Source organism: Papaver somniferum, unplaced genomic scaffold (assembly GCF_003573695.1).
Source record: "Papaver somniferum cultivar HN1 unplaced genomic scaffold, ASM357369v1 unplaced-scaffold_115, whole genome shotgun sequence".
Taxonomy (NCBI): domain Eukaryota; kingdom Viridiplantae; phylum Streptophyta; class Magnoliopsida; order Ranunculales; family Papaveraceae; genus Papaver; species Papaver somniferum.
In genome coordinates, this window is record NW_020620492.1 from 719934 (window position 1) to 746175 (window position 26242).

General features: G+C 36.4%; 2 protein-coding genes and 2 long non-coding RNA genes across 13 annotated transcripts; all 4 read left to right on the forward strand.

Annotated features, from left to right (window-relative positions):
* Positions 1-372: 372 nt before the first annotated feature.
* Positions 373-12661, forward strand: LOC113329035 (ring canal kelch protein-like). 7 transcript variants are annotated; one of them, XR_003349709.1, is made up of 20 exons: positions 373-530; positions 1762-1934; positions 2062-2243; positions 2333-3373; positions 3483-3551; positions 3642-3978; positions 4076-4275; positions 4446-4522; positions 4804-4908; positions 4993-5179; positions 5291-5418; positions 9263-9416; positions 9506-10231; positions 10346-10434; positions 10524-10673; positions 10752-10836; positions 11450-11526; positions 11871-11969; positions 12053-12249; positions 12361-12661. XR_003349709.1 is itself a non-coding variant. In XM_026576009.1 (12 exons), the coding sequence occupies exons 2-11, from the start codon at positions 1763-1765 to the stop codon at positions 5378-5380; spliced, it is 2460 nt and encodes an 819-aa protein (XP_026431794.1). In that variant the 5' UTR covers positions 373-530; position 1762; the 3' UTR covers positions 5381-5418; positions 5708-5726. The 7 variants fall into 7 exon arrangements, 2 of the variants coding, with proteins under 2 accessions (XP_026431794.1, XP_026431793.1); XR_003349706.1 differs by having other exon boundaries at positions 10524-10836; XR_003349710.1 differs by having other exon boundaries at positions 10524-10836; positions 12064-12249.
* LOC113329069 lies at positions 6701-7804 on the forward strand. Its single transcript, XM_026576038.1, has one exon. It carries the CDS (start codon positions 6701-6703, stop codon positions 7802-7804), a length of 1104 nt encoding a protein of 367 aa, XP_026431823.1.
* A 4250-nt stretch (positions 12662-16911) lies between the features above and the next one.
* On the forward strand, positions 16912-20067 carry LOC113329280. Of its 3 annotated transcripts, XR_003349799.1 has the most exons (7): positions 16923-17006; positions 17372-17474; positions 18123-18259; positions 18349-18835; positions 18951-19025; positions 19112-19401; positions 19645-20067. It is a non-coding gene; the product is annotated as an uncharacterized LOC113329280 (long non-coding RNA). The 3 variants fall into 3 exon arrangements; XR_003349798.1 differs by lacking the exon at positions 17372-17474 and having other exon boundaries at positions 16912-17006; XR_003349800.1 differs by lacking the exon at positions 17372-17474 and having other exon boundaries at positions 16912-17006; positions 19872-20067.
* Positions 20068-20524: 457 nt separating this feature from the next.
* Positions 20525-24388, forward strand: LOC113329002. Of its 2 annotated transcripts, none has more exons than XR_003349684.1 (7): positions 20525-20938; positions 21064-21102; positions 21322-21452; positions 22047-22217; positions 23009-23107; positions 23626-23881; positions 23973-24388. It is a non-coding gene; the product is annotated as an uncharacterized LOC113329002 (long non-coding RNA). The 2 variants fall into 2 exon arrangements; XR_003349685.1 differs by having other exon boundaries at positions 23641-23881.
* The last annotated feature ends 1854 nt before the right edge of the window (positions 24389-26242 follow it).

The following is a 26242-nucleotide window of genomic DNA, read 5'->3' on the forward strand; positions in this document are numbered from 1 at the left end:
CCCGCAAGCTTAGGCTTGTATTAACCCGTAACCCGCGGGTTGGTCACAAGCCAGCCCCGGCCCGCCCGTTTGCCAGCTCTATCCTGGTGGGTCCCCCGCCGCTGTGCGGGTGAAAACAGCAACTGAAACAACCACAGTCTACACCTGCCAAAAAGTAGTCTTTACCATTTTCATACAAGCAGAAAAGTTAGATTCCGGTTCTAAAAGTACACATCGGTTCCATCTATTACCCACTAAACAAAAACCCATCCCATTTAGTATTAATCAAAATCAATCTGATCAAAAACACTAACTCCACCACAGCCGTAGAATTATTAGACTATTATTTTGACTACTCTCTTATTGGTTAACTCACTGAACACCACACTATGTCATCAAATTTGCATTTTATGAGCCAAACAGAGAGACAGATTCTCGCGGTTTTCATTTTTCTTCTTAGTTTTGATCACATTCTTGTCTCTTTCACCTGCAAAAACCCATTTCTCAGAAAAAACCCTAATCTCTTCTGGGGTTTCTTCCTCTATTTTCAGGTAAAATCTTCTCTTCTTTTCATATATTTTGAAGTTCTTACTAGTAGTACTACTTGTTTGTTGATGATGCATGTTTTGTCTTTGATTTTTTGGTTTTGTCTTTGATTTTTTAGTTGATTTCTTGTTCTGGTAGTGATTTTAGTGGTGTTTGAAGATATGGGTTCTGTTTCTTTGTGGGTTTCATGTTCATAGTACTGGGTTGTTTCTTATTCATGGTGTATTAGTATGATAGAAGTTGGTTTTTTTGATGATTTTTTACTTGAAATCTGGGTTTTGGGTAGATTTCTGGTGTGGGTTTGTGTTAGATTTTGTGTTTGTAGGCTGTTTTTTGGTGTTACAAATTACAATCCTGCTTTTCATTGTGGGCGTCTATTGGATTTTGTGTTTGTGTCTTCTTTTTTGGTGTTACAATCTTGTTTTTTAGTGTGGGTTTGTGCTGGATTTTAGATTTATGTGTTCTTAAGATGTTACAATGGTTTTCTGCTCACCTAATTGGACTGATTTTAGAACCGGCATTTGGAAAACGAAGGAATGATAATGTAAGTGCTCAGGGTAAATATGAGGATCTCATCCTTGCGTTTTTCATGATGCTGGTGTTATCTGGTACAAATAGCACTTTTCATTGTCTGTTTATGTTTTTTTTGATGTTATAATCGGTTTTTCATACCTATTTGCACTGATTGTTTATCTGACATCCTCAAACTAAGAGGGGCTAAAGATGAAAAGTGTTGTAATTGTGCTTTTTTCTACTCTTTAATCCGGCAATTGCAAAAAGGGATGAGAATGTAAAACACCAGGGATAAAGAGGAAAAGTTTCCCTGCTTGTACAATCTCATCCTGTCCTTTGCCTGATGCTGGTGTTGTCGGGTACAAGCAGTATTGCGTAGTGGGTATTTTCTTGTTGAATGTCATTTTTCTGCTGGAAACTTTACTTCGTTTTCAAGGTTAGTAGCTTTGGCAAAACAGAAGTAGTGTTTGTGTATATTGGTAACTTTTGGACACTGATTGCTGTGTATAATGATTTGGTTATGAATTTGTCTTTGTTAATATTAGTAATTGTGGGTATTTTTCTTGTCAATTATCATTTCGACATAATCTTTTCTCCCATGTGAATGAATCTTGTAGTATGAAAAAGGAAATGCTGTGGATGTTTAGTAAATCTATTTATGGTAATGGTTTGGTTACGATTGCTAATTTTTACATTTTCATGTGGTAATGTGGGTTAATAAAGAATGATAACGGGGAGGAAGAAAAAGACTATGCCTTTAATGGATAGAATTGGGCGGCATCCGGGTGTTAACAGCAGTGTAACAGCAAAGAATTTATTGACTAATGATATTGGAGGGGTCATATTTGGATGTACAAGATACACCATGGAGGAATGTCTCTCCAACCAGATATTTGGTTAGTTAATTCATCAACCTAATCTATCCACCCCGAGGCCATTTAGCCGTGTTTTGCACGTATTTATATGTTTCGAGAAGTTCACAGATTCATGTGATTAACTGTGATGAGATCTTTTGTAACACAGGTTTACCGGCTTTCCACATTGCATACATAAAGAACATCAAACCTGGCTTGCCACTATTCTTGTTCAATTACTCTGATCGAAAAATGCATGGAATATATGAAGCTGCAAGCGATGGCGAAATGAATATCAACCCATATGGATGGAGTGAAAATGGTCAAGAGTTTACTAAATATCCTGCACAGGTATCTCAATGTACCTGCTAGGATTTCTTCTTTTCTTGAGTTATTAACAGGCAATGGATTTCTAATCTCAATAAATTATCCGTGCCTAGGTACGCATATGCATCCGAAAGCAATGCAAGCCATTGTTAGAAAACCAGTACAAACCAATAATCATAGACAACTATTACACTGAAGGTCATTTTTGGTTTGAGCTTGACCATTCTCAGACCGGTCATTTGATCTGGCTGTTTGAATCCTCGCCCATAGCTGTCCCTGTGTATCCTCAAGCTGCACCCAAGCAGAAATTGGCTTCTAAACCTAGTAAGGAAGTTGAATGTGAAGATTCGTGGGAGACAGTTTCAGACAGTACTGTGACTAACTTGAATCAGCATGAGGTAGCAATCAAGTCTCCAGCTAAGCTTCCACAGTATAAGTCAAAGTGGAATGTTCTTCGAGATATGAACTCTGAGTCTGATGAAAATGAAGAGGAAGCTCTGAGCTTTTATGATTCAGAGGATGATACTCCTTGGCATGTGCAGACCAGCTTTGAGTTAGGTTCATCAAGTCCTACTCCATGCAAGGAGGAACTTGTCTATGGTAAACTATTGCAGTTGGTTAATGAAAATGAGAAGGCAGATTGCGATTCAGTAGGTGATGAAGAAAATGTTGGTTGGTCGTGTGATTTGAATGCTAGCGCTGTGGACATCAATTGTGAGCCAGAGATACCATCGTTTAATTCAGAGAAGCATGAAGTGGTCTCAACCAATTCTTCTGATGCTCGTTCTGAAAACAACCAGAATTGGGAACCTGATTTAGATAAGTTGGAGGAAGAAAATGAGGAGGACCTTGTCTACCGTAAACTATTGCAGTTGGTTAATGAAAGGGAGAAGGCAAATTGTGATTCAGTAGGTAATGAGGAAAATGTTGGTGTGTCATATGATTTGACTAGCCATGCGGACTTCAATTGTGATTTAGTAGGTGATGAAGGAAATGTTGGTGCGACGTATGACTTGACTAGCCATGCGGACTTCAATTGTGAGCCAGAGGCGCCAATACTTAGTTTCGAGAAGCATGAAGTGGTCTCAACCAACTTTGTTGATACTCGCTTTTTCTCACCTACCTCTTCTGGTGTCAAGTCTATTTTAGATCAGGTAAATAAGTCACTAGTTCATTAAGTAGTTTGTTTTGAGTTTATTGTTTTTTCCCTTTCCTATCTTATTCTGATTCCCGTATTTATGTTCATCTCTTGTGTTTATGTAGTTGAGGAAAGAGGTTGATGAGGTTAAAGTTCAAGAACTTCAAATGACTAGTCAATTGGAGATGAAACTGGTACTAATACTCCTGTGAGTTTTGCATTGCATTATATTTTTCTAAACGTGTGAAGATATAGCTAAGAACTTGTTGCCTTTACGTTTTCAGACTAAGGCAGAGATTCAAGTTCAACAGTTGACAGAGCGTATCACAAAACTGGAGTCTCAGCTGAGTCTTTCCACTGCATCTGTAAAGAGTCTAAAGACATGTTGGGCTGATACCATGGACATGGAGGAGTTCCTTGGCAACAATAAGCTAGTATTCTTATTTGGTGGTTATGATGGCGCTGCTTGGTTGTCAACCGTGGACTGTTATTCACCTCTTAGTGACACCAAGAAATCTTTAGGGCCAATGAACATAGCCCGTTCATATGCCGCAGCTGCTGCCCTCTGTGGTGACATTTATGTATTTGGTGGTGGAGATGGTAAATTGTGGTTGAATACAGGTATTACCCATAATGTTTACTTCAACTTGTTCTGTCACCTCCTTGGATTCAATTCTCCACTTTGCTTGGAACTGATTGCATTTTTGTTTATGTCTAGTTGAATCTTACAATGCACAAAGAAACGAGTGGACTCCCCGTCCTTCATTAGCACACAAAAAGGGATGCTTATCCGGGGTAACTTTGGGTAACAAAATTTTTGCAATCGGTGGTGGAGACGGTGTGAATTGCTTTTCAGATGTAGAAATGTTTGATCCAGCTGTTGGAAAGTGGATGCCTACTCAGCCCATGCATCAAAAGGTATCTTTACTATGTTTTGTCATTTAATGTGAATCAATCGACCTGGCCTGAAGCTAAGGTCAACCCTAGCTCTTGCTTCTTTGCTGAGCAGATAACTGCTGCAGCCTTGTTATCATCATCCTCTGTGTAGTGTCAATGGTGTGTTTCATTGGATCTTTGTGTCCTTTCAGAGGTTTTCTAGTGCTGCAGTAGAGCTCAATGGTGCGATTTATGTTGCTGGGGGATTTGATGGAGAAGACTACTTGAAGTAAGTAACCAGAAAGCTGCACATAGTATACAAATACCTCATTGTTCATTACTGTCTTGCATTCTATACCTAAATGGATGGCGCGGTGGGGTGATTGTGAAATACTCTGTAGCATTCACACCATTATGTCGATATCTAGAAATTTTAAGATAGGAAAATGATGCTGCACCATAATGTAGACTATGTTTTTAGGAAATATCACTGTGGGGACATAGCAGTTAATAGTGATTGCCATGGACTTTCTCATATTTGTTTTACTGACATTATTTTGTGTATAACAGTTCAGTGGAACGATTTGATCCCAGAGAAGTAGTTTCTTGGTCCAGCATCCCAAGTATGAACATTCGACGAGGGTGTCACTCCTTAGTCACTATGAATGAGAAACTGTAAGTGAATTTTCTTCATTTGTACAGTTAGTAAATCTTCTGTCTCTATTTATTTAATAGCATTTGCTTAAACTTCCTCTGCAGATACGCGTTAGGAGGCTATAACGGAGAGAACATGGTTTCAAGCATTGAGGAGTTTGACCCTCGTAAGAACTCATGGATAGTACGCGATGAAATGAAGGAAGCTAGAGGATATGCAACTGCAGCAGTCATTGGAGAATCAATCTTTGTTCTTTCAGGGCTGAAAAATGGCAAAGTATTGACAGAAACGGTATTGTTTTGTTTCCTTGTGCTATCCATCTTTTTTTTGTTTTGCTTTTAGCGGGCCAGATGTGTATGTTTGTCAACTGAAATCTTTGTTCTTCGTATAAATCAATTGCAGGTGGAGTGTTACAAAGAAGGTCAGGGTTGGTCAGTGGCTAACCTTAAGGGCGCAGGGAAGAGATGCTTCTTCACCGCGATTTCTATGTGAAGTGTCGTTGGAGCATGAGGTTAGGAGGTGACAGACTTGTAAGTTTTTTTGATCCCTGGTGGGCTTTTGTTAGTATCCCCATTAGGTCATTATATTATATATCTTAGATACTAGTTCGACTCAAAAGTGATTTATAAAACAACAGAGAAACTAGACAGAAGAAAAATATTTCTCAGGTACTTTTTTTTTTTGGAGAAAGGATGAAACATGTATTAATCAAAAAGAAAACATGTTACAAGACTAGTAATGCTGTTGAAGTGTTCTTCTTGTTACAACCGATTATTATTACTTTCGGGTGTCACTGAATCTCTAAATTGTGTTGTTCAGAACCACTGAACCCCATATAGATAGATGCTGCCCACATGACACTTCACTGCCTCTAAATTGTGGTTTTGGAGGTACAAATTTCATTCAAATGCAAGAGTAAGGTACCTGGGAAATGCTGTTGTTTGCCTGAGATACTAACCAGTTGTAACGAGAACTTCTGGTTGGGTGATTCCAGAGAAAAGCTCGGTTACTTCTTTGGCCTCCTCTGCATTTTGATTTCTTGCCTGCTCTATGAGTGGAGAGTGGTTCTGAATTCATTTTGCAATGTTCTTTCAGCTCAAAAAATACACTTTCTACCCCTAGACCAAAAATTCCATTTTGACCACAATTTGATGAGGTATCCTTTTCTCCCCTTTCACTTTACTTTTTTTTCTTTACCACCGAGGCTTAGTCAATGGCTTGGGCCACATAATTCGGTTTTAGGAGTCATTGATTAGATTTAAATTTCCCTGATAACCCAAGTAAAAAAATAAATAAATCAAGTAATAAATGTTTTTTTTTTCCCTTTAAAAATGAGACCTACAACATGTTTGTTTTTTATATTGAATCAGATCTGACTCGTTACCTGGATCAAACCTGATCCCGTTTGAATCAGGTAATAAAATTCCTCTGATTCACGAGAACAAGTCACTGACTCGCATATTTTTGAGCTAGATGAGTCGGATCTAATAAGCAATCGTAGGATCAGTTAAATCAATAGCTAGATGAGTCAAATCAAGATAAACTAGATGGTTTTAGTCAGCTCTAAATGAGTCAGACGAGTCAGATCAAGAAAGAGAAAACAAACACTGTGATATTCTTAAAAATATTCGTCTAACAATCACCTAACCCTAGTAGCTGACCTTCTTCTTCCCAACTCTCTGTCTTGGAACATTACCCTCATAAAAAACTCTTTCCCCGAAGACATAGCTACTAAAATTCTGAATATGAACCTTTTTCTTGATTTGGATGGAAACCTCACTGATTACCAATGGAAACTTTTCAGTTAAATCAATGTATGATAAGTTGAATAAACCAGGAACTGAAATAACTAGTCTGCTTTTACCGGACTCGTTCTGGAAATCCATATGGAAAATAGATATGTCTCAAAGAGTGAAAGTGTTTCTTTGGAAATGTATACAAAACGTTATTGCGACTAATGTGAATCTTTACGGAAAAGTAGATAATATTAATCCTAATTGTACTATGTGTGGTGAAAATCTTGAAACAGCTGAGCATCTTTTCTTTCACTGCTCATATGCTAGAGAAATTTGGGAAATGGCTCCAAATCCTATATCTCTTCAACTAGATCCAGCTACTCCCTTATTAGACACATACAAGGATTGGATTAAAAACCCAAGACAGGAGATATCTTTAGAATTAATTCTAACCAAAATATGGATGATCTGGAAAGAACGGTGTAACAGGGTCTTTGAATCAAAAATTAGAACAACAACACAACTATCTCAGGATATCCTACTACACTTATCCTTTTGGACTAGGAACCACTCCAAGCCCACTAAGCAAAACAAGAAAATAACTGCTCATAAACCCTCTTGGATAGCTCCAGTTCATAATACGAAGAAAATAAACATTTATGCAGCTTGGGACTCTTCTATAACCCCCTCAAGTTTTGCTTTAATCTTACGTAATGATAGAGGATACTTTGAAAGAAGCAGAGCAGGACCATCACGCTCAATAGACCCACAAGAAGCAGAAGCAATAAGAGTGTACCAGACAACAGTTTGGGCAAAGGAAAAGCACCTCAAAGATTACAGCATAGAAGGAGATTGTGAAAGTTGTTTCAACTACTTACAAGGAAAGCACTCTGAGATTTCATGGAGAAGTAAAGCTCTTCTTAATGAAGCTTCTAAAATCATTAAAGAGAGTCATAGCGTTTTGAGTTTTCATTTTATATCTAGACTAGGAAATACAGTAGCAGACGCTCTTGTTAATTTTGTTAAAAGTCTATCTTTAGTTACGGATTGGGACATGAACCCTCTAACTTGTATCTTAAAAAAACTGGCAGTACATAAATCTAATATAAGAAAAATTACACAACTCTCTATATTAGATGGCTCTACTTGGGATGTAATGGAGCCTCCTTTAAAGTGCTAGTCTTTCTTCAGTGCAATTCCTTATTCACAAAAAAAAGAAAAAATCTTAAAAATGATGTGAACCGGTCAATTTGCCAAAGACGGACCCAGGAAGGATAAGATGAAAATAAATCGATCACAGCCGTAGGATCAGTAGACTATTTTTGTCAAACCATATTACAAAGTGTTTTATTGGTTAACGCACTGGACATATTTACAGCTTACCACATAATATCATCAAATTTGCGTTTTGGTTATGAGCAATCCCAGAGACATATTCTCCGGCTTCTCATTTTCCGATACAATCACATTTTGTATTGCGATTCTTCTTCTGCAAAACCCATTTCTCACAAAACCCTAATCTGTTTCGGGGTTTTTTGATTATCTGCTCTGTTTTTCAGGTATTAATCTTCTCTTTATTTATGAACCCTGAAGTTTATACTAGTAGTTGTACTTGTTTGTTGGTATTATTATAATGCATGTTTTTTCTTCGATTTTGTAGTTGATTTTCTTGTTTTGGTATTGATTTTATTGTTGTTAGAAGATATGGTTCTGTTTCATTGTGGGTAAAAGATCATTTGTACTGGGTTTGTTTTTTGATTCATGGTGTATTATACACTGGAAGTTAGATTTTGATGATTGAATTTTTGATAATTTTGAACTTGAAATGGGGGTTTGTGTGGATTTTTTTGTGTGTGTTTGTGTTGGGTTTTGAATTGATGTGTTTTTATGATGTTATGATGGTGCTTTAGGTATCTAATTGGACTAATTACACGAATGGCATTTAGAAATGAAGGAATGAGACCGATAATGCTCGGGGTGATAAGGAAAAGTCGGCCTGCTTGTACAGTTTCATCCTTTCATTTGCACAATTCGTTGTGGGTTTATGTTGAATTTTTTGTTAGTGTCCTGTTCGATGTTATAACTGGGTTTTAATTTTCACCTATTTCACTGGTAATTTAACTGTCATTTGCAAACTAAGGGGGGTGGTAAAGATGAAAAGTTGGGTGATGTAATGTTGCTTTTTGTACCTGTTTGCACTAGTTTTTAAACCGGCAATTGTGAATGGAGGTATGAGAATGTAAAAATCAGGGGTAACGAGGAAAAGTTACCCTGCTTGTACAATATCATCCTTCCCTGATGCTGGTGTTATCTGGTATTTGCAACATTTTGCGTAGTGGGTATTTTCTTGTTGAATGCCATTTTTCGCTGGAAACTTTACTTCGTTTGCAAGATTTGTTGCTTTGGAAAAAGAGAAGTAGTGTTTGTATATACTGATTGCTGTGTGTAATGATTTGGTTATGATTTTGTGTTTGTTTATATCGGTAACTGTGGGTATTTTTCTTGTCGAATGTCATTTCGCCGTTATCTTATCTCCAATGCGAATGATTGTAGCTTGACAAAAGAAATGATGTGGATATTTTATAATATTTGTTGAAGTTGATGCTTTGTATAATGGTTTGGTTATGATTGCATACAGAAAGAACGTCGAACCTGGCTTGCTGCTCATCTTGTTCAATTACTCTGATCAAAAAATGCATGGAATATAGGAAGCTGCAAGCAATGGAGAAATAAATATCAATCCATATGGATGGAGTGAAGATTGTCAAGAATGAACTCAATACCCTGCCCAGGTATCTCAGTGTAAATGCTAGAACTTCTTCTTTTCTTGGGTTATTAACAGGCAATGAAATTTTAATTTCGATAAATTATCCGTGCTCAGGTCCTCATATGTATTCGAAAGAAATGCAAGTCACTGTTTGAATACCAGTTCAAACCAATACTTATAGACATCTGTTACTACTGAATATTATATTTGGTTTCAGCTCGACCATTCTCAGACAGGTCATTTGGTCCTGCTGTTTGAATTCTCGTCCATAACTGTCCCTGTGCATCCTCGAACTGCACCTATATGAAAGTTAAATGTGAAGATTCATGGGATGCAGTTTCAGACAGTATTGGGACTCAATTGAATCTGCATCAGGTAGCAATTGAGGCTCCAGCTAATCTTTCACAGTATTCGTTAAAGTGGAATGTTCTTCGAGATATAAACTCTACGCTGGTGAAAATAAAGAGGAAGGTCCGAGCTTTTCTGATTCAGAGGATGATACTCCTTTCCTCCTTGGAATGTGTCAACCAGCTCTGAATTAGGTTCGTCAAGTGCTACATGTGGGGATGAAAACAACCAGAATTTGGAACCTGATTTAGATAAGGTTGAGGAAGAAAATGACGAGGAACTTGTATACCATAAACTATTGCTGTTGGTTAATGAAAGAGAGAAGGAAAATTGTGATTCAGTAGGTGATGAAGAAAATGTGGGTGTCTCGTGTCATTTGAATGCTAGCTCCGTGGACTTCAATTGTGAGCCAGAGGTACCACTGTTTAATTCAGAGAAGCATGAAAAAAGGTCTCACCTACCTTTTATGATGTTCAGTCTATTGTGGATCAGGTAACTTAGACATTAGTTTATTAAGCAATTCGTTTTCAGTTTATTGTTTTTGTATCTCCCAGTCCTATCATATTTTCATTCCCATTTTTCTGTTCATATCTTGTGTTTATGTAGTTGAGGCAAGAAGTTGAAGAGGTCAAACCGTTAAGTTCAACCCCTTCAAAAGACTAGTCCATTGGAGATGAAGCTGGTGCTATTAATTTGTATTACTTCTTTGAATTTTGCATTTGTTCGGTGTATTTTTCTACACGTGTCAACATATAGCTAAGAATTTATTGCCTTGACCTTTCAGACTATGGCAGAGATTCAAGCTCAACTGTTGACAGAGCGTATCATTAAACTGGAGTCTCAGCTGGGTGTTTCCGCTGCATCTGTAGAGAGGCTAGAGACAAGTTTTGCTAATACCATGGACATGGAGGAGTTCCTTGGCAATAATAAGCTGGTATTCTTATTTGGTTGATATGATGGCGCTGCTTGGTTGTCAATCGTGGTCTGTGTATTCACCTCTTAGTGACACCAGGAAACCTTTAGGGCCGCTGCTGCTGCCCTCTGTTGTGACGTTAACGTATTTGGTGGTGGAGATGATACTTTGTGGTTCAATACAGGTATTGCCCGATATGTTTATCATCAACTTGTTCTCTCACCTCCCTGGCATCAATTCTCCAATTTGCTTGGAACTGACTGTATATCTGTTTGTATGTTGTTGAATCTCACAATGCGCAAAAAAACGAGTCGACTCCCCGCCCTTCATTAAGCCACAGAAAATCCCCGCCCTGCATCTAAAGGATTGGTCATGTCCTGAAAGATATTTTAGAGGCTCAGAAAGGTCCATCTACAGGCCTGGGCCATAAAAATCCTAACAACGTCATGGCATGCTCAATTATCTCTAAATTTAGCTATGTTAGGCTCTTTAACCATTGTTGTAGCTCACTATATGTATGCCATGCCCCCTTATCCATATCTCGCTACTGACTATGGTACAGTACTTTCGTTGTTCACACATCACATGTGGATCTGTGGATTTCTCATAGTTGGTGCTGCTGCACATGCAGCCATTTTTATGGTAACAGATCCATGATAATGTTCCGTAAGCTAGCATGCGTGTTATTCAACCCTATCTCTTGCTTGTTTGCTGAGCTGCAGCTTTCTTATCGTCATCCTCGGTGTAGTAGGAATTGTTGGTTATATTGAATGGAATGAACCTTTGTGTTGTTTCAGAGATTTTCTATTGCTGCAGCAGAGCTCAACGGTGCAATTTATGCTGCTGGGGGATATGATGGAGAAGACTACTTGAAGTAAGTAGTATCTTAATGGTATCAAGAAATATTTTTTTCTTGAGTTCTCTGAAAGTAATAAACAAATACCTCATGGTTCATTACTTTCTTACATTGTATATCTAAATGGATGACACGGTGGAATTGTTGTGAAATACCTTACTCTATAGTCTTGCACCATAAAGTCAATGTCTTGAAATTTTAAAATAGGAAAGATGCTGATCCTCCGTTGGTAGCTCAAGTGCATGTTACATGGGTAGACTACTGGTACGAAATATCACTGTGGGGAAATAGCAGTCAATAGTGGTTGCTATGGACTTTCTCATATTTGTTTTACTGACATTGTTTTGTGTATAACAATTCAGTTGAACGATTTGATCCGAGAGAAGTAGTTTCTTGGTCCAGCATCCCAACTATGAACTTGAAATAGGGTGTCACTCCTTAGTCGCTATGAATGAGAAATTGTAAGTGAATTTTCTTTGTTTGTAAAGTTAGTAAATCTTTTGTCTTTGTTTATTTAATAGCATTTGCTTAACTTCCTCCCTAGATACACATTAGGAGGATATAAGTCTATAACGGAGAGAACATGGTTTCAAGTGTTGAGGAATTTGATCCTCGTAAGAACTCATGGACAGTAAGTGATGAAATGAAGGAAGCTAGAGGATATGCAACTGCAGCAGTCATTGGAGAATCAATCTTTGTTATCTCAGGGCTGAAAGATGGCAAATTTTATTGACAGAAACGGTATTGATTTTTTTTCCATGTGCAGTCCTCGTTTTTTCTTTTTTGCCTTAGCAGTGCAAGTGTATGTTTGTCAACTGAAATCTTTACTCTGCCGTGTTTAATCAATTGCAGGTGGAGTTTTACAAAGAAGGTCAGGGTTGGTCCGTGGCTAACCTCAAGGGTGCAGGAAAGAGATGCTTCTTCACCGCAATTTCCATGTGAATTACCATAGCAGCATGAGGTTAGGAGGCGACGAATTAGAAGTTTTTGTTGATCCCTGGTGGGCTTTTTGTAGGTAAATATTAGTATCCCCATTAGGCCATTATATATCCTTGTTACTAGTTTAGACTCAAAGTGAATTATAAAAAGTACAGAAGTTAGACAGAAGAAAGTATTTATCAGTTACCCTTTTTTTGAGAAGAAAGGTTGAAATTTGTATTAATCAAAAAGAAAACATGTTACAAGACTAGTAATGCTGTTGAAGTGTTCTTCTTGTTACAATTGATTATACTACTTTCGGCGTCACTGAGTCTCTGAATTGTGTTGTTCGGAACCATTTATCTGAAGAACCCCATAGATGGCGCTACGCCTTCACTTTTAGGAATCTTGTTTGCCATAGTTCTTCTCTTGTGTTCACCTCTTCATATCAGTTATGGGAATAGCATTTGTGATGCTGCCCACATGACATATTGTATTTTTGGAGGTACAAATTTCATTCAAATGCAAGATTAAGGTATCTGAGAAATGCTGTTGTTTGCCTGAGAGTACTAACCAGTTGTAGCAAGAACTTCAGGTTGGGTGATTCCAGAAAAAAGCTCAGTTACTTGTTTGACCTCCTTATTTTGATTTCTTGCCAGTTCCATGACTGGTTATAAATTCATTTTGCAATGTTCTTTCAGCTCAAAAATTACACTTTGTGCCCCTTCCATTTTAACCACAATTTGATGAGGTATCTTTTGATCAAAAATTCCATTTTAACCACAATTTGATGAGGTATCTTTTTCTCCATGACTGGTTCTCACTTTACTTTCTTTTAATAATTAGGCCGACCGAGTGAAACGAGGGAGGACTCTATATATGGTAACTTTTTGTCAATCTGAAGCGTGACATTTTTTTCCAAATTGACACAAAAAATTGGATTTGGTTCAACGATGAAAGGAAGACACTGCCCCTATGAATCAAATTTTTATATTTTTCATTTAGATATTTTCGTAAATAAACCGAAGAGGAAGGGCACATTGGTATTAGATATTTTCGAAATAAATCAAAGAGGAAGGGCAATAAGGTATTATACGTTTTTGTAAATAAACCAAAAAGGAAGGGCAGGTAGATACGAGAGTCAAATTCTATGTTACTAATTTCTTAAGTGTCCTATTTTTTTAAGGATATAATTGGTACCAAACTTTAATATAACATATATCTAAGAATTCGTGCCTTGGAATTTTACCAATTTTATATCGTTGAAAATGTTTTAAAAGAATCTACGCAATGAGTACAAACAAAAATATCAAATTTCGAGTTTTTACCAAAAATTCGAAGGTATTTATCATTTTAGGCAGAATTTTTCAAAAATTGGTTTCATAGTCATTATGCAAACCACCACAAAGGACAACTAATTTTCTATTACAACTAATAAAACGATGTACTACCTCTGTTTCAGGAAAAGTGATACTTTCACTTTACGCACAAATTTTCTTTTACATTCCAATTGAAATAGTGTTTCCTTTATTTCTTCGGTCGGCCCTCCCCACCGTGGCAGCGGTCATCTAGTTAACTTTTGTGAGTCAGACCTTGTTGAGATTATTAGTCCCACTTTTGTGAGTCAGACCTTGTTGAGATTATTGGTTCGGGATTTTCTTCTTCACTGCATCAAAGTAAGCAACTGTCATGGTATGCATGGATGGGGGGAAGTTTCTTCAATGCAAAGGGAAGAAGGTAAATCACAAACCTGAATAAAGGTTTGTAGGGCTTGCTGATAAGTATGTCCATTCTCAAAGCATGCAGAATACAGATTGTTGAGTATAACACGCTGCACTGACATGGTCTGAACCTGAGAAGCGAGATAGAAATAATTGCTTGTATCTGTCATCGTGTAAATCCCCAGACCACCTTCCTTAATGGGAAAAGTGGAGATACGTTGCTGCAAAGGGCCAAAACTTGCTCCATCTCCAGTCACAAGCTGAAAGAAATTGCGAAATGAATTCAGAACCACTCATGGAACCGGCAAGAAATCAAAATGCAGAGGAGGTCAAAGAAGTAAATGAGCTTTTCTCTTTCTTGATTGGGGCACCCACCACTGCTCAACCCTGGAATCACTCGAGATAATATCGAAGAACCGGGAAGACAACATCATATTAGAAAAATATTCACAATAAATTCATATCAATCTCAAATCAAGCAGTTCCAAAGCCAAATGAAAGATAAGATTTTTATGTACAAATTTTGTTAAGACCTCAAATCATTTTAACATCGATAAGACTGCCTAAGAACCTCAAAATCACAGCTAAACAAAATTGTTCAGAATTTCAGAAATTCTTATCGAAACTAAAACCAATATTCAACAGTGAATTTACGGTGGATTATTCTCAAATGTTAACTACTGATGCCCAATTATGTTATATATAAATAATAGAAGGTGGATCATCAATCGAATGCATCTAATTATACAGATAAATTTCAGAACCCTAATGATATAAGATTAAACAAAATAAAAATCAAAGTATAACAAAGAAACACAAAGAGAAAGGGATTGAAAATTCTACCTTAATTCCTTTAATCCTCTTGATTTTCCGTACTCTTCTTCTCTATAAGAAACCTAGCTCCATCTCCTTCTTCTTTCTCATTCTCTCTAGCCTTTGGTTAAAACTTAAAAACTCTTTATTTTATTTTTCTTCCTAATTTCTTTATTATAAACTTTATACTAATGTTTTATTAATGTTAGATCTAATATTTATTATTTTCTTTAATTATTTATTTATCTTTTCATTTCTCTTAATTTTATCTATTTATTAAAATAAATTAAGTGACTATATTTCCACCCATAACTTTCCTAGTTCAAGCAACTCACCTAGACTAAGGCCAGGAAACAACAACCTAAATAACAAGTTAAAGAGTATAACCCGACCCGAAACGGTAAATAAAAATATCGGGTATTACATTAAGTATCCCACAACAAATTTGTATTATAATGGAGTGCAAGAGATTAATAAATGCATTAAAGAATGGGAAAATAGTGAACATGAGTATATCAGAAACATGGGATTGAATATGAGGTCAAAGTTTGATAGCTATTGGAAAGAAAGTAACCTGTTGATGGTAGTTAGAGTTGTTTTAAATCCTAGGTACTAGATGGTCGAGTTTTTTCTTAAGAGAGTACACGGTGTGCTCAACTATCAAATTACTATAACAAATTTCAGATATCACTCAATGCACTTTTCTCTTATTATGAAACCAACAATACAGCTCCAGATTATTTTGATAATTCATCTAGTGGAATGAGTTCAGCTGAATTTGAGATTTCTACAATTACAACAACAAGAAGTGGTTTTGGTTATGATGAGTTTATGATGGAAAAAAGTGTGTTCGAGGTTCAGAAGTCAGAGTTGGAGAAATACTCAGATAAACCAGTTTTTCCTAGAGGCACAACCACTGTAAAATTGAGGTTTGATATATTGAGTTAGTGGAACAATCATTCTCCTAAGTTCCAAACTCTTGCAAAGATTGCAAGAGATGTATTGGTTGTTCCAGTGACAAGTGTAGCATCAAAATCAATGTTCAGTACTGGTGGTAGGATTCTTAGAACTCATAAGAGTTTCTTAGCTCCAGAAACTGTTAACGCATTGCTTTGCTTGGGTGATTGGATGCCATATCTCAATGACAGTGATAGTTGTATTACTGGTAAGTTGGTAACTTTCCTTTCATCCTTTTTTTTCATTTCCTTTTATATTTATTGCATTGGCATTGTCAACTGAACTAACGCTATTGATTTTTTTTGAAAATGCATATGTATAAGGACTAAGGACTAAGAGGAATGCATTTGCAGTTGGCAATTGCACTGCAGACTGCAACACATGGAGTTTCTTTATTTTTCCTTTTGTAAGAACATGGAGATTGAAGTTTCTTTGGTTTTTCTTTTGCAAGAACATCTGAACATGTAATTTGGAACATCCGTATGTTTTTACTTTGTACGATGGATTTTGAACTGATAACTTGGTTGTTTTTAGATGAATTTGGGTCTGAAAAACAGGTTTTTTGATTTACTGTCAGATACCGGACTCGGAAAATTATCCAATAACTCCAACGTAACGGAATCGAAACTGAATTTCAGATTTCCGTCGGAAATTATCAGATATACGATAATTCTCAATGTAACGGATAGTGGCTTACGATAAGTGCCGTTAACAGCCCTATTTTGGTGATTTCAGTCGGATCCAGACGAGTCTGATCCAGAAAAAGAGAACAGACATGGTGCTATTCTTTTAAATGATGTCAACAGGTCAAGGCGGACCCATAAAAATAAATCGATCACAGCCGTAGGATTAGTAGACTATTTTAGTCAAATCAACTCACAAAGTGTTTTAGTGGTTAACGTACTGAACATGTTTACAACTTCCCACATAATATCATCAAATTTGCATCTTATGAGCAATCCGACAGACATATTCTCGTGCTTTTCATTTTCCGGTACAATCACATTTTGTATTGCTATTCTTCTTCTGCAAATTCTCACAAAAACCTAATTTGTTTCCTGGTTTTTTGGTTACCTGCTCTGTTTTCAGGTATAAATTGTCTCTTTATTCATGAACCTTGAAGTAAGTACTACTAGTAGTACTTGTTTGTTGTTATTGCATGTTTTTTCTTTGATTTTCTTGTTTGGGCAGTGATTTTATTGATGTTAGAAGATATGGTTCTGTTTCATTGTGGTATAAGTGCATTAGTACTGGGTTTGTTTTTGATTCATGGTGTATTATTAGGGTGAAAGTTTGATTTTGATGATTGATTTTTTTTTGATAATTTTGTACTTGAAATTGGGGTTTGTGTAGAATTTTTTTGTGGGTTTGTGTTGGATTTTGAATTGATGTGTTTTTATGATGTTATGGTCGTGCTTTGGGTATCTAATTAGACTAGTTTTATGATTTTTTAGAAATGAAGGATTGAGAACGATAATGCCCGGGGTGATGAGGAAAATTGGGCCTGCTTGTGCAGTCCGATACTTTCATTTCGCATAATGCTGGTGTTATTTTCTGGTACTGTTAACATTTTTCATTGTGGGTTTATGTAGAATTTTGTGTTTGTGTCCTTTTCGATGTTATAATTGGGTTTTTAATTTATACCTATTTGCACTGGTTCTTTAACTGACATTTGCAAACCAAGGGGTTGTAAAGATGAAAATTTGGGTTTTATTATTTGCTGTTGTGATTGTGCTTTTTTGTAACTGTTTGCACTAATTTTCAAACCTATAATTTCAAACAGAGGGATGAGAATGCAAAATGCTAGGGGTAACAAGGAAAAGTTTCCCTGCTTGTACAATCTCATCCTTCCCTTTTGCTTGATGCTGGTGTTATCGGGTACGGCCAGCATTTTGCGTAGATGGTATTTTCTTGTCGAATGTCATTTTTTTGCTGGAAACTTTACTTCGTTTTCAAGATTTGTTGCTTTGGAAAAAGAGAAGTAGCGATTGTACATACTGATTTCCGTGTGTAATGATTTGGTTAAGATGTTGTGTTTGCTTATATCTGTAATTGTGGGTATTTTTCTTGTTGAATGTCATTTCGCTGCCGTCTTATCTCCAATGTGAATGATTGTAGCGTGACAAAAGAAATGCTGCGGGTATTTTAAAATATTTTGTTGATAGTTGATGCTGTGCGTAATTGTTTGGTTATGATTGCATACAGGAAGAACGTCAAACCTGGCTTGCCACTCTTCTTGTTCAATTACTCTGATCGAAAAATGTATGGAGTATAGGAAGCTACAAACAATGGGGAAATGAATATCAACCCATATGCAATAACGAACTCAATACCCTGAACAGGTATCTCAATATACATGCTAGAATTTCTTCTTTTCTTAGGTTGTTAACTGGCAATGGGTTTCTAATTTCCATAAACTATCCGTGCTCAGGTCCGCAATTGTATCCGAAAGCAACACAAGTCATTGTTGGAAGACCAGTGCAAACAATACTCACAGACAACTATTACACTGAAGATTATTTTTTGGTTTTAGCTCGACCATTCCCAGACCGGTCATTTGATCTCGCTGTTTGAATCCTCGCCCATAGGCCATAGCTATCCCTATGTATCATCTAGTGCTACTCCACGTGAGGATGAAAACAACCAGAGATTGGTACCTGATAGGAGGAACTTGTTTACCGTAAACTATTGCAGTTGCTAATGAAAGAGAGAAGGAAAATTGTGATTCAGTAGGTGATGAAGAAAATGTTGGCGTGTCGTGTGGTTTTTATGCTAGAGCTCTGTGGACTTCAATTGTGAGTCAGGCACCAATGTTCAATTCAGAGAAGCATGAAGTGGTCTCAACCAACTCTATTGAGACTCACTTTTTCTGAACTACCTCTTCTGATTTTCAGTGACTTTAGTCTATTACAGATCAGGTAAAATAAGTCGTCAATTCATTAAGAAGTTCATTGTGAGTGTTTTGATTTTGTATCTCCCGTTCCTAGCTTATGCTGTTTCACGTTTTCATGTTTATATCTTGTCTTTTTGTAGTTGACGCAAGAAGTTGAAGAGGTGAAGGTTCAACAACTTCAAAAGACTAGTCTATTGGATTTGGAGGTGAAACTGGTACTATTAACTTCTATGAATTCTGCATTTGTTGCGGTATATTTTTCTAAATATATAACTAAATTTTTGTTTCCTTGACTTTTCAGACCAAGGCAGAGATTCAAGTCCAACAGTTGACTGAGTTTTTTCACTGCATCTGTAGAGAGTCTATAGAGACAAATGCTGATACCATGTACATGGAGGAGTTACTTGGCAATAATAAGCTGGAATTCTTATTTGGTGGATACGATGGAGCTGCTGGGTTGTCAATCGTGGACTGTTTATTCACCTCTTAGTGACACCAAGAAACCTTTAGGGCCACTGCTGCTGCCCTCTGTGGTGACATTTACACATTTGGTGGTGGAGAATGGAGATGATACTTCGTGGTTCAATACAGGTATTTCCCATAATGTTTACATCAACTTGTTCTCTCACCTACATAGCATCTATTTGTATCTTGTTGAATCTAACAATGCACAAAGAAACGAGTGGACTCCCTGTGCTTCATTAACCCACTGAAAGACTAGTCTATCCGGAGTTACTTTGTATTATAAAATTTATGCAATCAGTGGTGGAGATGAAGTCAATTGTTTATTCCTACTCAGTCCATGCATCAAATGGTATTTTCTTTGTTTTTCAGTTGATGTAATAAGCGTGCTACATGGAAATGTCTGGGAACATTGACCTAGGCTGAAGCTAAACCATGATGATGTTCCTTTAGCTTGCATGTGTCTTATTCAACCCTAGCTCTTGCTTGTTTGCTGAGCAGGCGACTGCTGCAGCCTTTTTTTATCATCATCCTTTATGTAGTTGGAATTGTGAATGGGATGAATCATTGTGTCTTTTTGAGATTTTCTAGTGCTGCAGCAGAGCTCTGGTGCAATTTATGCTGCTGGGGGATGTGTAGCAGAAGACTACTTGAAGTAAGTAATACTATCAAGAATATTTTTTACTTGGGTACTCGACAGGATGAATGTAATATACAAACACCAGTTTATTACTGTCTTACATTGTATATGACCGTTACTTTTTTTCTTCTGGCCTTACAAAACCGTCTTTCAACTCGAAATGCACTTTCCTATCCCTTATCCAAGTTGGGCATTGTAATTATTGATTTTGGGTTTGAATTTGAAAGGATGGAAAGATTTCTCTTTACCAATTTCATTTTAACCCGGGTTGGTACTTGACTTAAGTTGAGAAAGCCCTAGTCCAGAAAGGACTATTAATCACGTTTTTAAATGACAGATTAATTGTGTGATTAGAATTTTACAAACAAATTTCGTCATATAATATGAAAATGGTGAGACCCTTCATTTAACGCAAAATAATTGTTATTCTAGAACGTGATAATTTATTAAGTTTGTGATTTAATGACGAGAAACTAAATAACGGAATATGTCCGACAAAAAAGCTAGATTTATGTACGCCCACCATTAATTTTCTATTGCGTACCCAAAAATGACCAGCTAATTTATACATGTTTCTATAGCCACCGGCATGTTTGCCATAATCTAAGACTTTTGACACCCATCTTTATCTCTCGCTCTTCTTCCTTATTCTCTAAAGTTTAACCTAACTGCGCCTCTCTCTTTCTTCTTCTTCCTCTTCTTCTCTTATACTCGATTATGAGCGAATCTTTGGCAGATTTTCCCCAAAAGTAGTTTCTTTATTTCATTTGTTTGTTTTCCAATCGTATTATTCAGTCATACAAAAATTGAAGAGAGAATTGTTGAGTTATCTTCCTCTTCAGAGTTTATATGACTGAATTTTACCAAAACCTAACCCCGAATTCCTCAAATCACACACACAATTGTACCTGTTTTATTATCTTCTCAACCCATAGTTGTTCAGATTTAGCCGTATAAGGAACCCAATTTTAGTTTTACCATCTGAAACCCTACTTTCATTTTGATTTTTCCTTATAAAAGTAGAAGGTAATAATCTTCGAGCCTTCAATTTCCCATTTATTCTTTATTATTATTAATTTCTTCACTAAACATTTAAGCCCTAGATGTTGTTTAAATCTTATTAATACTTCAAAGGGTTTTGATGTTTGCAGGTGTTTATTGGTAATTGATGGTGTCATGACTCTTACAAGGTAAAAACTTGTCTCTTTTCAATTACTGTTTATAAGTACCAGATCTATAATTAGCTAACTTGTCTTGTTTAGGTTTCAATCTTCTTTTTTTTTTTTCGTTCATTCACTGATTTTTTTTTTGGGTGTAGTTTTAAAGATCCTATAGGTTTAAGGTTACGGCTACATTACAATAGCATTTCCTTTTCTCTTGTTTATTCTGACAGTTTTGTTGGTGCTTAGGTTTCATTTGGTATTAGCATTATCGATAGCTTGATTTAGGTATAATGGCTGTTTATGGAAGTGGATGGTCTAGGACTCTAGTGCTCATGCAACTTTCTATTTGTGGTGTGGTGGTGTTTCTGGTACAACAGGTAAGAAAGCAAACTCTAAAAATACAAGGGTTCATGTCTTCCATGTTTCATTTTGTTTATAAAGTTTAGGGAAATTTTCATTTTGATGTTTAACTGATCCCAGTCTCGTGTTCTTGGTGTCTCCATTTAGTGTGCCTAGTTTTTTTCTAGGTAACGTGGTTACTTTTTATTATGTGCTCATTTGCTTTATATATGCTCATTTTAGTTCTTTGTTTAGTAATCGTGTTATCGTAGTGGAACATGATTGGTTACCATTATTTTAAACCTTTTTATTTTTCAATTTCAGTTTGTTGATTGCTAGCTATTATGTATGGATTAATACTGTTAAGGATTGGTAGATTAACTAGTATCACAGTAGCATTGCTTCATTTGATAGAAAACAGAGTTGGAACTTGGTATCTTGATTGTAATGAGAAAGTACCAAGTCCAATGGCTTTTTGTAAATGTGGTTTTTAATCTTGATTTAGATTGATTATAATGCAACTTTAATCTCTAGCGGCTTCACCGCGACTGCTGTTTTTTCTTCTTCTAGGTATTAGCGGACCCGGTCTTGTTATACATTTATCTCATGTCATCATTTCTGTTCTGATGCAGCCTGAAAATCCTGCGGAGCTTGGTGGGAAGATGATGTCTATGGCTCTCTCAGGAAACTGGTCCCTGATGGAGTCAACAGAGTAACATGAGCGATGGTCCGGAGGCTGCTATGTAATCGAATCAGTTGAAGCTGGCTCCGATCAGAAATGACGTGACTTGAATCACTTCCTGGTAAGTCCCTTTTTGTGAAGTAGAGCAGTGTAGCTGTAGCAGGATACTGCTGATATATAAATACTAATAGTATAGGAAGTTGGTAATTCTGTTACCGGAATCTTTAGTGGGAATACTATAAAAACTGTAGTGGGACTATCTCGCAATCCTCTTTTTCTGTTGGGCACCAGAAGTCTGTTAGGAAATGTGAATTGAACTACAAATACCACTTTGTTTCTCAATAATCTAAGAATAATGAATACTTATCTTGTCCATCCTCCTTATATTTGGTTCTGTCTGAAGGTTGTTTTACTCTTTAAATAAGATATTTTCCTGTAATTCTTATATTGAGAAGTAATTTTCTGTTGGATATTTGTGCATGTCAGCTTCATTCACTTATTAAGAGTATGGAACCACTGAACTCAGGCTACTTTACCCTGTTATACCAATCTTAATAACACCATGTAAATTGGACAAAATTGGAATCAGTTCTGGTCTGTGTTGGGAGAATCAAAATTTTGTCCATAACATGAAGTATGACTGGCCTTACGTTTGGATTTACAGTTTGTGCCTAATTAACTTGCGTATGTGTGCTTTCTTTTGTCTTCATAAGACATGGCACATGTCAATATACATCAAAGTCAACAAAGTCTCTTCTCTTATATTATTGACACGTTATCTGATTGGGTGATAGTCATATGAACTACATTTATTCACTGGCAATATGAAACACAAAAACTCCGAATAGGCATCTTAACGCATGTAGATCAAACTCTAGCAGGTGTTTGATCCTGGTTTCTCATCTTTCTCAGGAGGACTACCGGTGCAGATGTTGTATGAGTATTTTCTTGAGGTGTTGGCTTCCTTGTTGGCTTATTAATGCTCCATTTATGTGGCTATGCTTTCTACAGGTAACTGAGTTTACAAAAAGTTTCATGAAGCCAATGCTATTACTTGGTCTTTATTCTAACTAAAGTTGAAAAAGTAATGCCGAATTGTTTATGTTATCATTGAAGAGTACTTGTAGTTGAGTATTTTTGGAATGGGATGCTCCTCGAGTTTCACAAGTGATTGCATAAAAACTCCCACATTCTGTCTTGCATCTGTTGTAGCGTCCAATGAATCCCGTCTGCATTTGTAATATGCATGTATATTGCCTCAACTGCGTCATCACCACCATCATCTCATATTTGCATGGTCTTCCAGTTTATGCTTGTTCGCACTCTATTTAGTTAGGTATTGTTTTCTCAAGTATACGTAGTTCAACATCCTGTGTAACAAGGGATGTCCTTCTTGATTTTTGGCTTGTCAACATTCGTGTCCAACACTACATGAACTCTTTTTTGGACGCTCAATCATTTTTCATTAGGCTTACTATTGAGTTTTAACTGATTATGGTCAGTAGTACCCTATCTAATGCCAAATGTAGTGATATGCGCAACAGGAAATGAGAAGTTTAACAACTATTGGGAAGCAGAACTATCCCAAGAGAATGTTCAGGAATCTGCACCATGGACAAGGTATGAGATTTCCCAATTGTCGGCAGGTGAACTTGCACACACATTGCATACATATGTGAGAACCACATAGAAATGTGATGTCAATCAGATATATACAAGTTTGGAAATGTGGATGACACATAGACATAAGTGTTGTGTGCATATGTGTTTGTTACATAAAAACCGGTAATTTTATTCCCAGCCTTTGAACTGTGATATTTAAATTAGATAATATAAATCATGATATCTTATACTAAGATGGTATCTTGTTATACAGGATACTGGGATCCAGCAGCACCCATTTGGTCTTTGCTTTCTGAGTTACAAGTGTTGATAGAGCAAAGTCGCAAAATAATGAAGATTATGATTGCGTGATTGATGGATGTAAGTGCGATGTTATGCGAGAGAGATGGAGTACTTGGAGATGTTTCAAGTGATAACATGATTAAGTGGTCAAAAGCTTATGTAACTCGAAGAGCGGCCAAATTAGAGTGGCAGGGCAACAGTAGACTGAGTTCAGCTTTAATGTTCGATATGTAAGGTATTAGAGTGGCAGGGTGACGGTAGACTGAACTCGGTTTTAAAGTTCGATATGTAAGGTTGCTAGTATTTATCTTTCCATTTGTATCCAGAGATTCAATTTCTTTGAAAAAAATGATTAATAAAGTTAATTTTAGATTCAGTTTGAAATCATAATGGTGTAGATTCCAAAATCAGTTTTCAGAAAACGGACATGAATCTAAATGAATTTCAGAGACACCAAAACTAAATATGAATGGATTTCAGATTCCCATAATCTGAATACAAAAATCTGAATCGTTAGGAAGAAAATAACGGAACATTCCTATTTGCATTAGTATTTTCATTTGTATAAAAATTCGTCCATTATAACAGATATCGACTGTTATTGTATTTAACATATAATAAGCGTGATAGTTAATAACAGATTCAATATGTGATTTTAAATCACAAATTTTATGCGTCATATCTAATAACATTCTCAATTTGTCATTTATAAAGAGTCACACCAAATAAATAACGGTTCGAATAACAGATGAAAACCGTGATAAACCATGTTTTATAACAGATATCATTCGTCATTTATAGCCCCTTATGGACTAGTGAAGATGAACATCTGAGGTCAAACTCGTGGGGCTTGTCAAAATTTGACCTCAGATGTTCATTGATTTGGAAAACTGGGGAAGTGATCGTAAAATTAAGGGCCCTTTTTCCCAGGCTTCACTTTTTTCACCATTTTTCACGGCCGGAGCCTTCGTCAAAATTTTATAGCAAATAAATCCCAATTTTTGGAAGTGCAAAAATTGTTTATCACTAATTATTTTAACTATTTTTACTTAACAAAAATGAGGTAAACTATGATCAAACACAAAAATCAGGATTAAATACAAATTCCATAATAAAAGCTAGCAACTTATAGTAGCTACTAGCTGGAGACGTACAAACCAGAAAGAATATTTGCCCGACAATTATTTCAGTACTGAACCAAATACATCAAATTGCACACATGAAAGGAACCAAACCGCACACGAACACGAAAACATGAAGGACACCATTGAGTACTTATTTCCCGTACATATTGAGGTATGAACGAAGAGGCCCGGGCTCTCTTTATATATATATATTGATCGATACATCAATCAATGACACAGAATTCTGATACTTCTGAATCCAAATGGTTGACACTTGCGTATATTTTGGTGGAAACGGTTTAGAACATGTCCTTGGCAGTGACGGTGACTGTAAACCTTGGCTGGTTGACCGGTGAAAGTATAGCGATAACCGCCAAAAAGTCCATGGGGAATGTTGAAGCACCCACAACCGTGTATAACTGCACTATGTCCGTTGCAGCCGTGCCCCCTCCAGACTTTGAGTGAGCTCGCATTTGCATAGTCGGCAACCAGACATACAAATACAAGAACCATCAAAAATGAAGCTAAAGTTGAGGATTTGGTCGCCATTTCCGTAGAAGTAAATGGATATGAGCAGAAAGTATTTTAGGAAGTAAATTGAAGTTGTTTGCTTGGGAATGAAATTAGATGTATCTTCATTCCGTATTTATAAGCAACATTTGTAGACAGAGTACTCTTGATTAGTGGTATTCATCAATGAAAGAACGCGGACGAACGAACTAGTCGGATGTACCGTGTACGAATAAGAAGATTAAGTAAAAAAATAAAAAAAGAAGACAAATTCTTTAGCTACACATACATTAAGAAGTTAGAGACAAAATGTCTTTTTTCGTATAAGAGTTAAAAGACTACTTCGTATTAGCATAAAGTCATAGGTATAAACATTAATTTAACTCATGCTAGTTGAGATATTTACATTTAATTTTTCATGTTCTGATAATTTATCTATTTCATTTTGCAAAGACTAAATCTTATTAGTATTTTTCAGTTGACGAATGAAACAAGTTGGAATTCATATACATTTTGCAAGACCAATTCCGTTCTCTGTTATATCATTTTGAGACATCGTGTTTCAACTTGCAAGCATGAAGAGGCCAAAAAAAAAAAAAATCTGGAA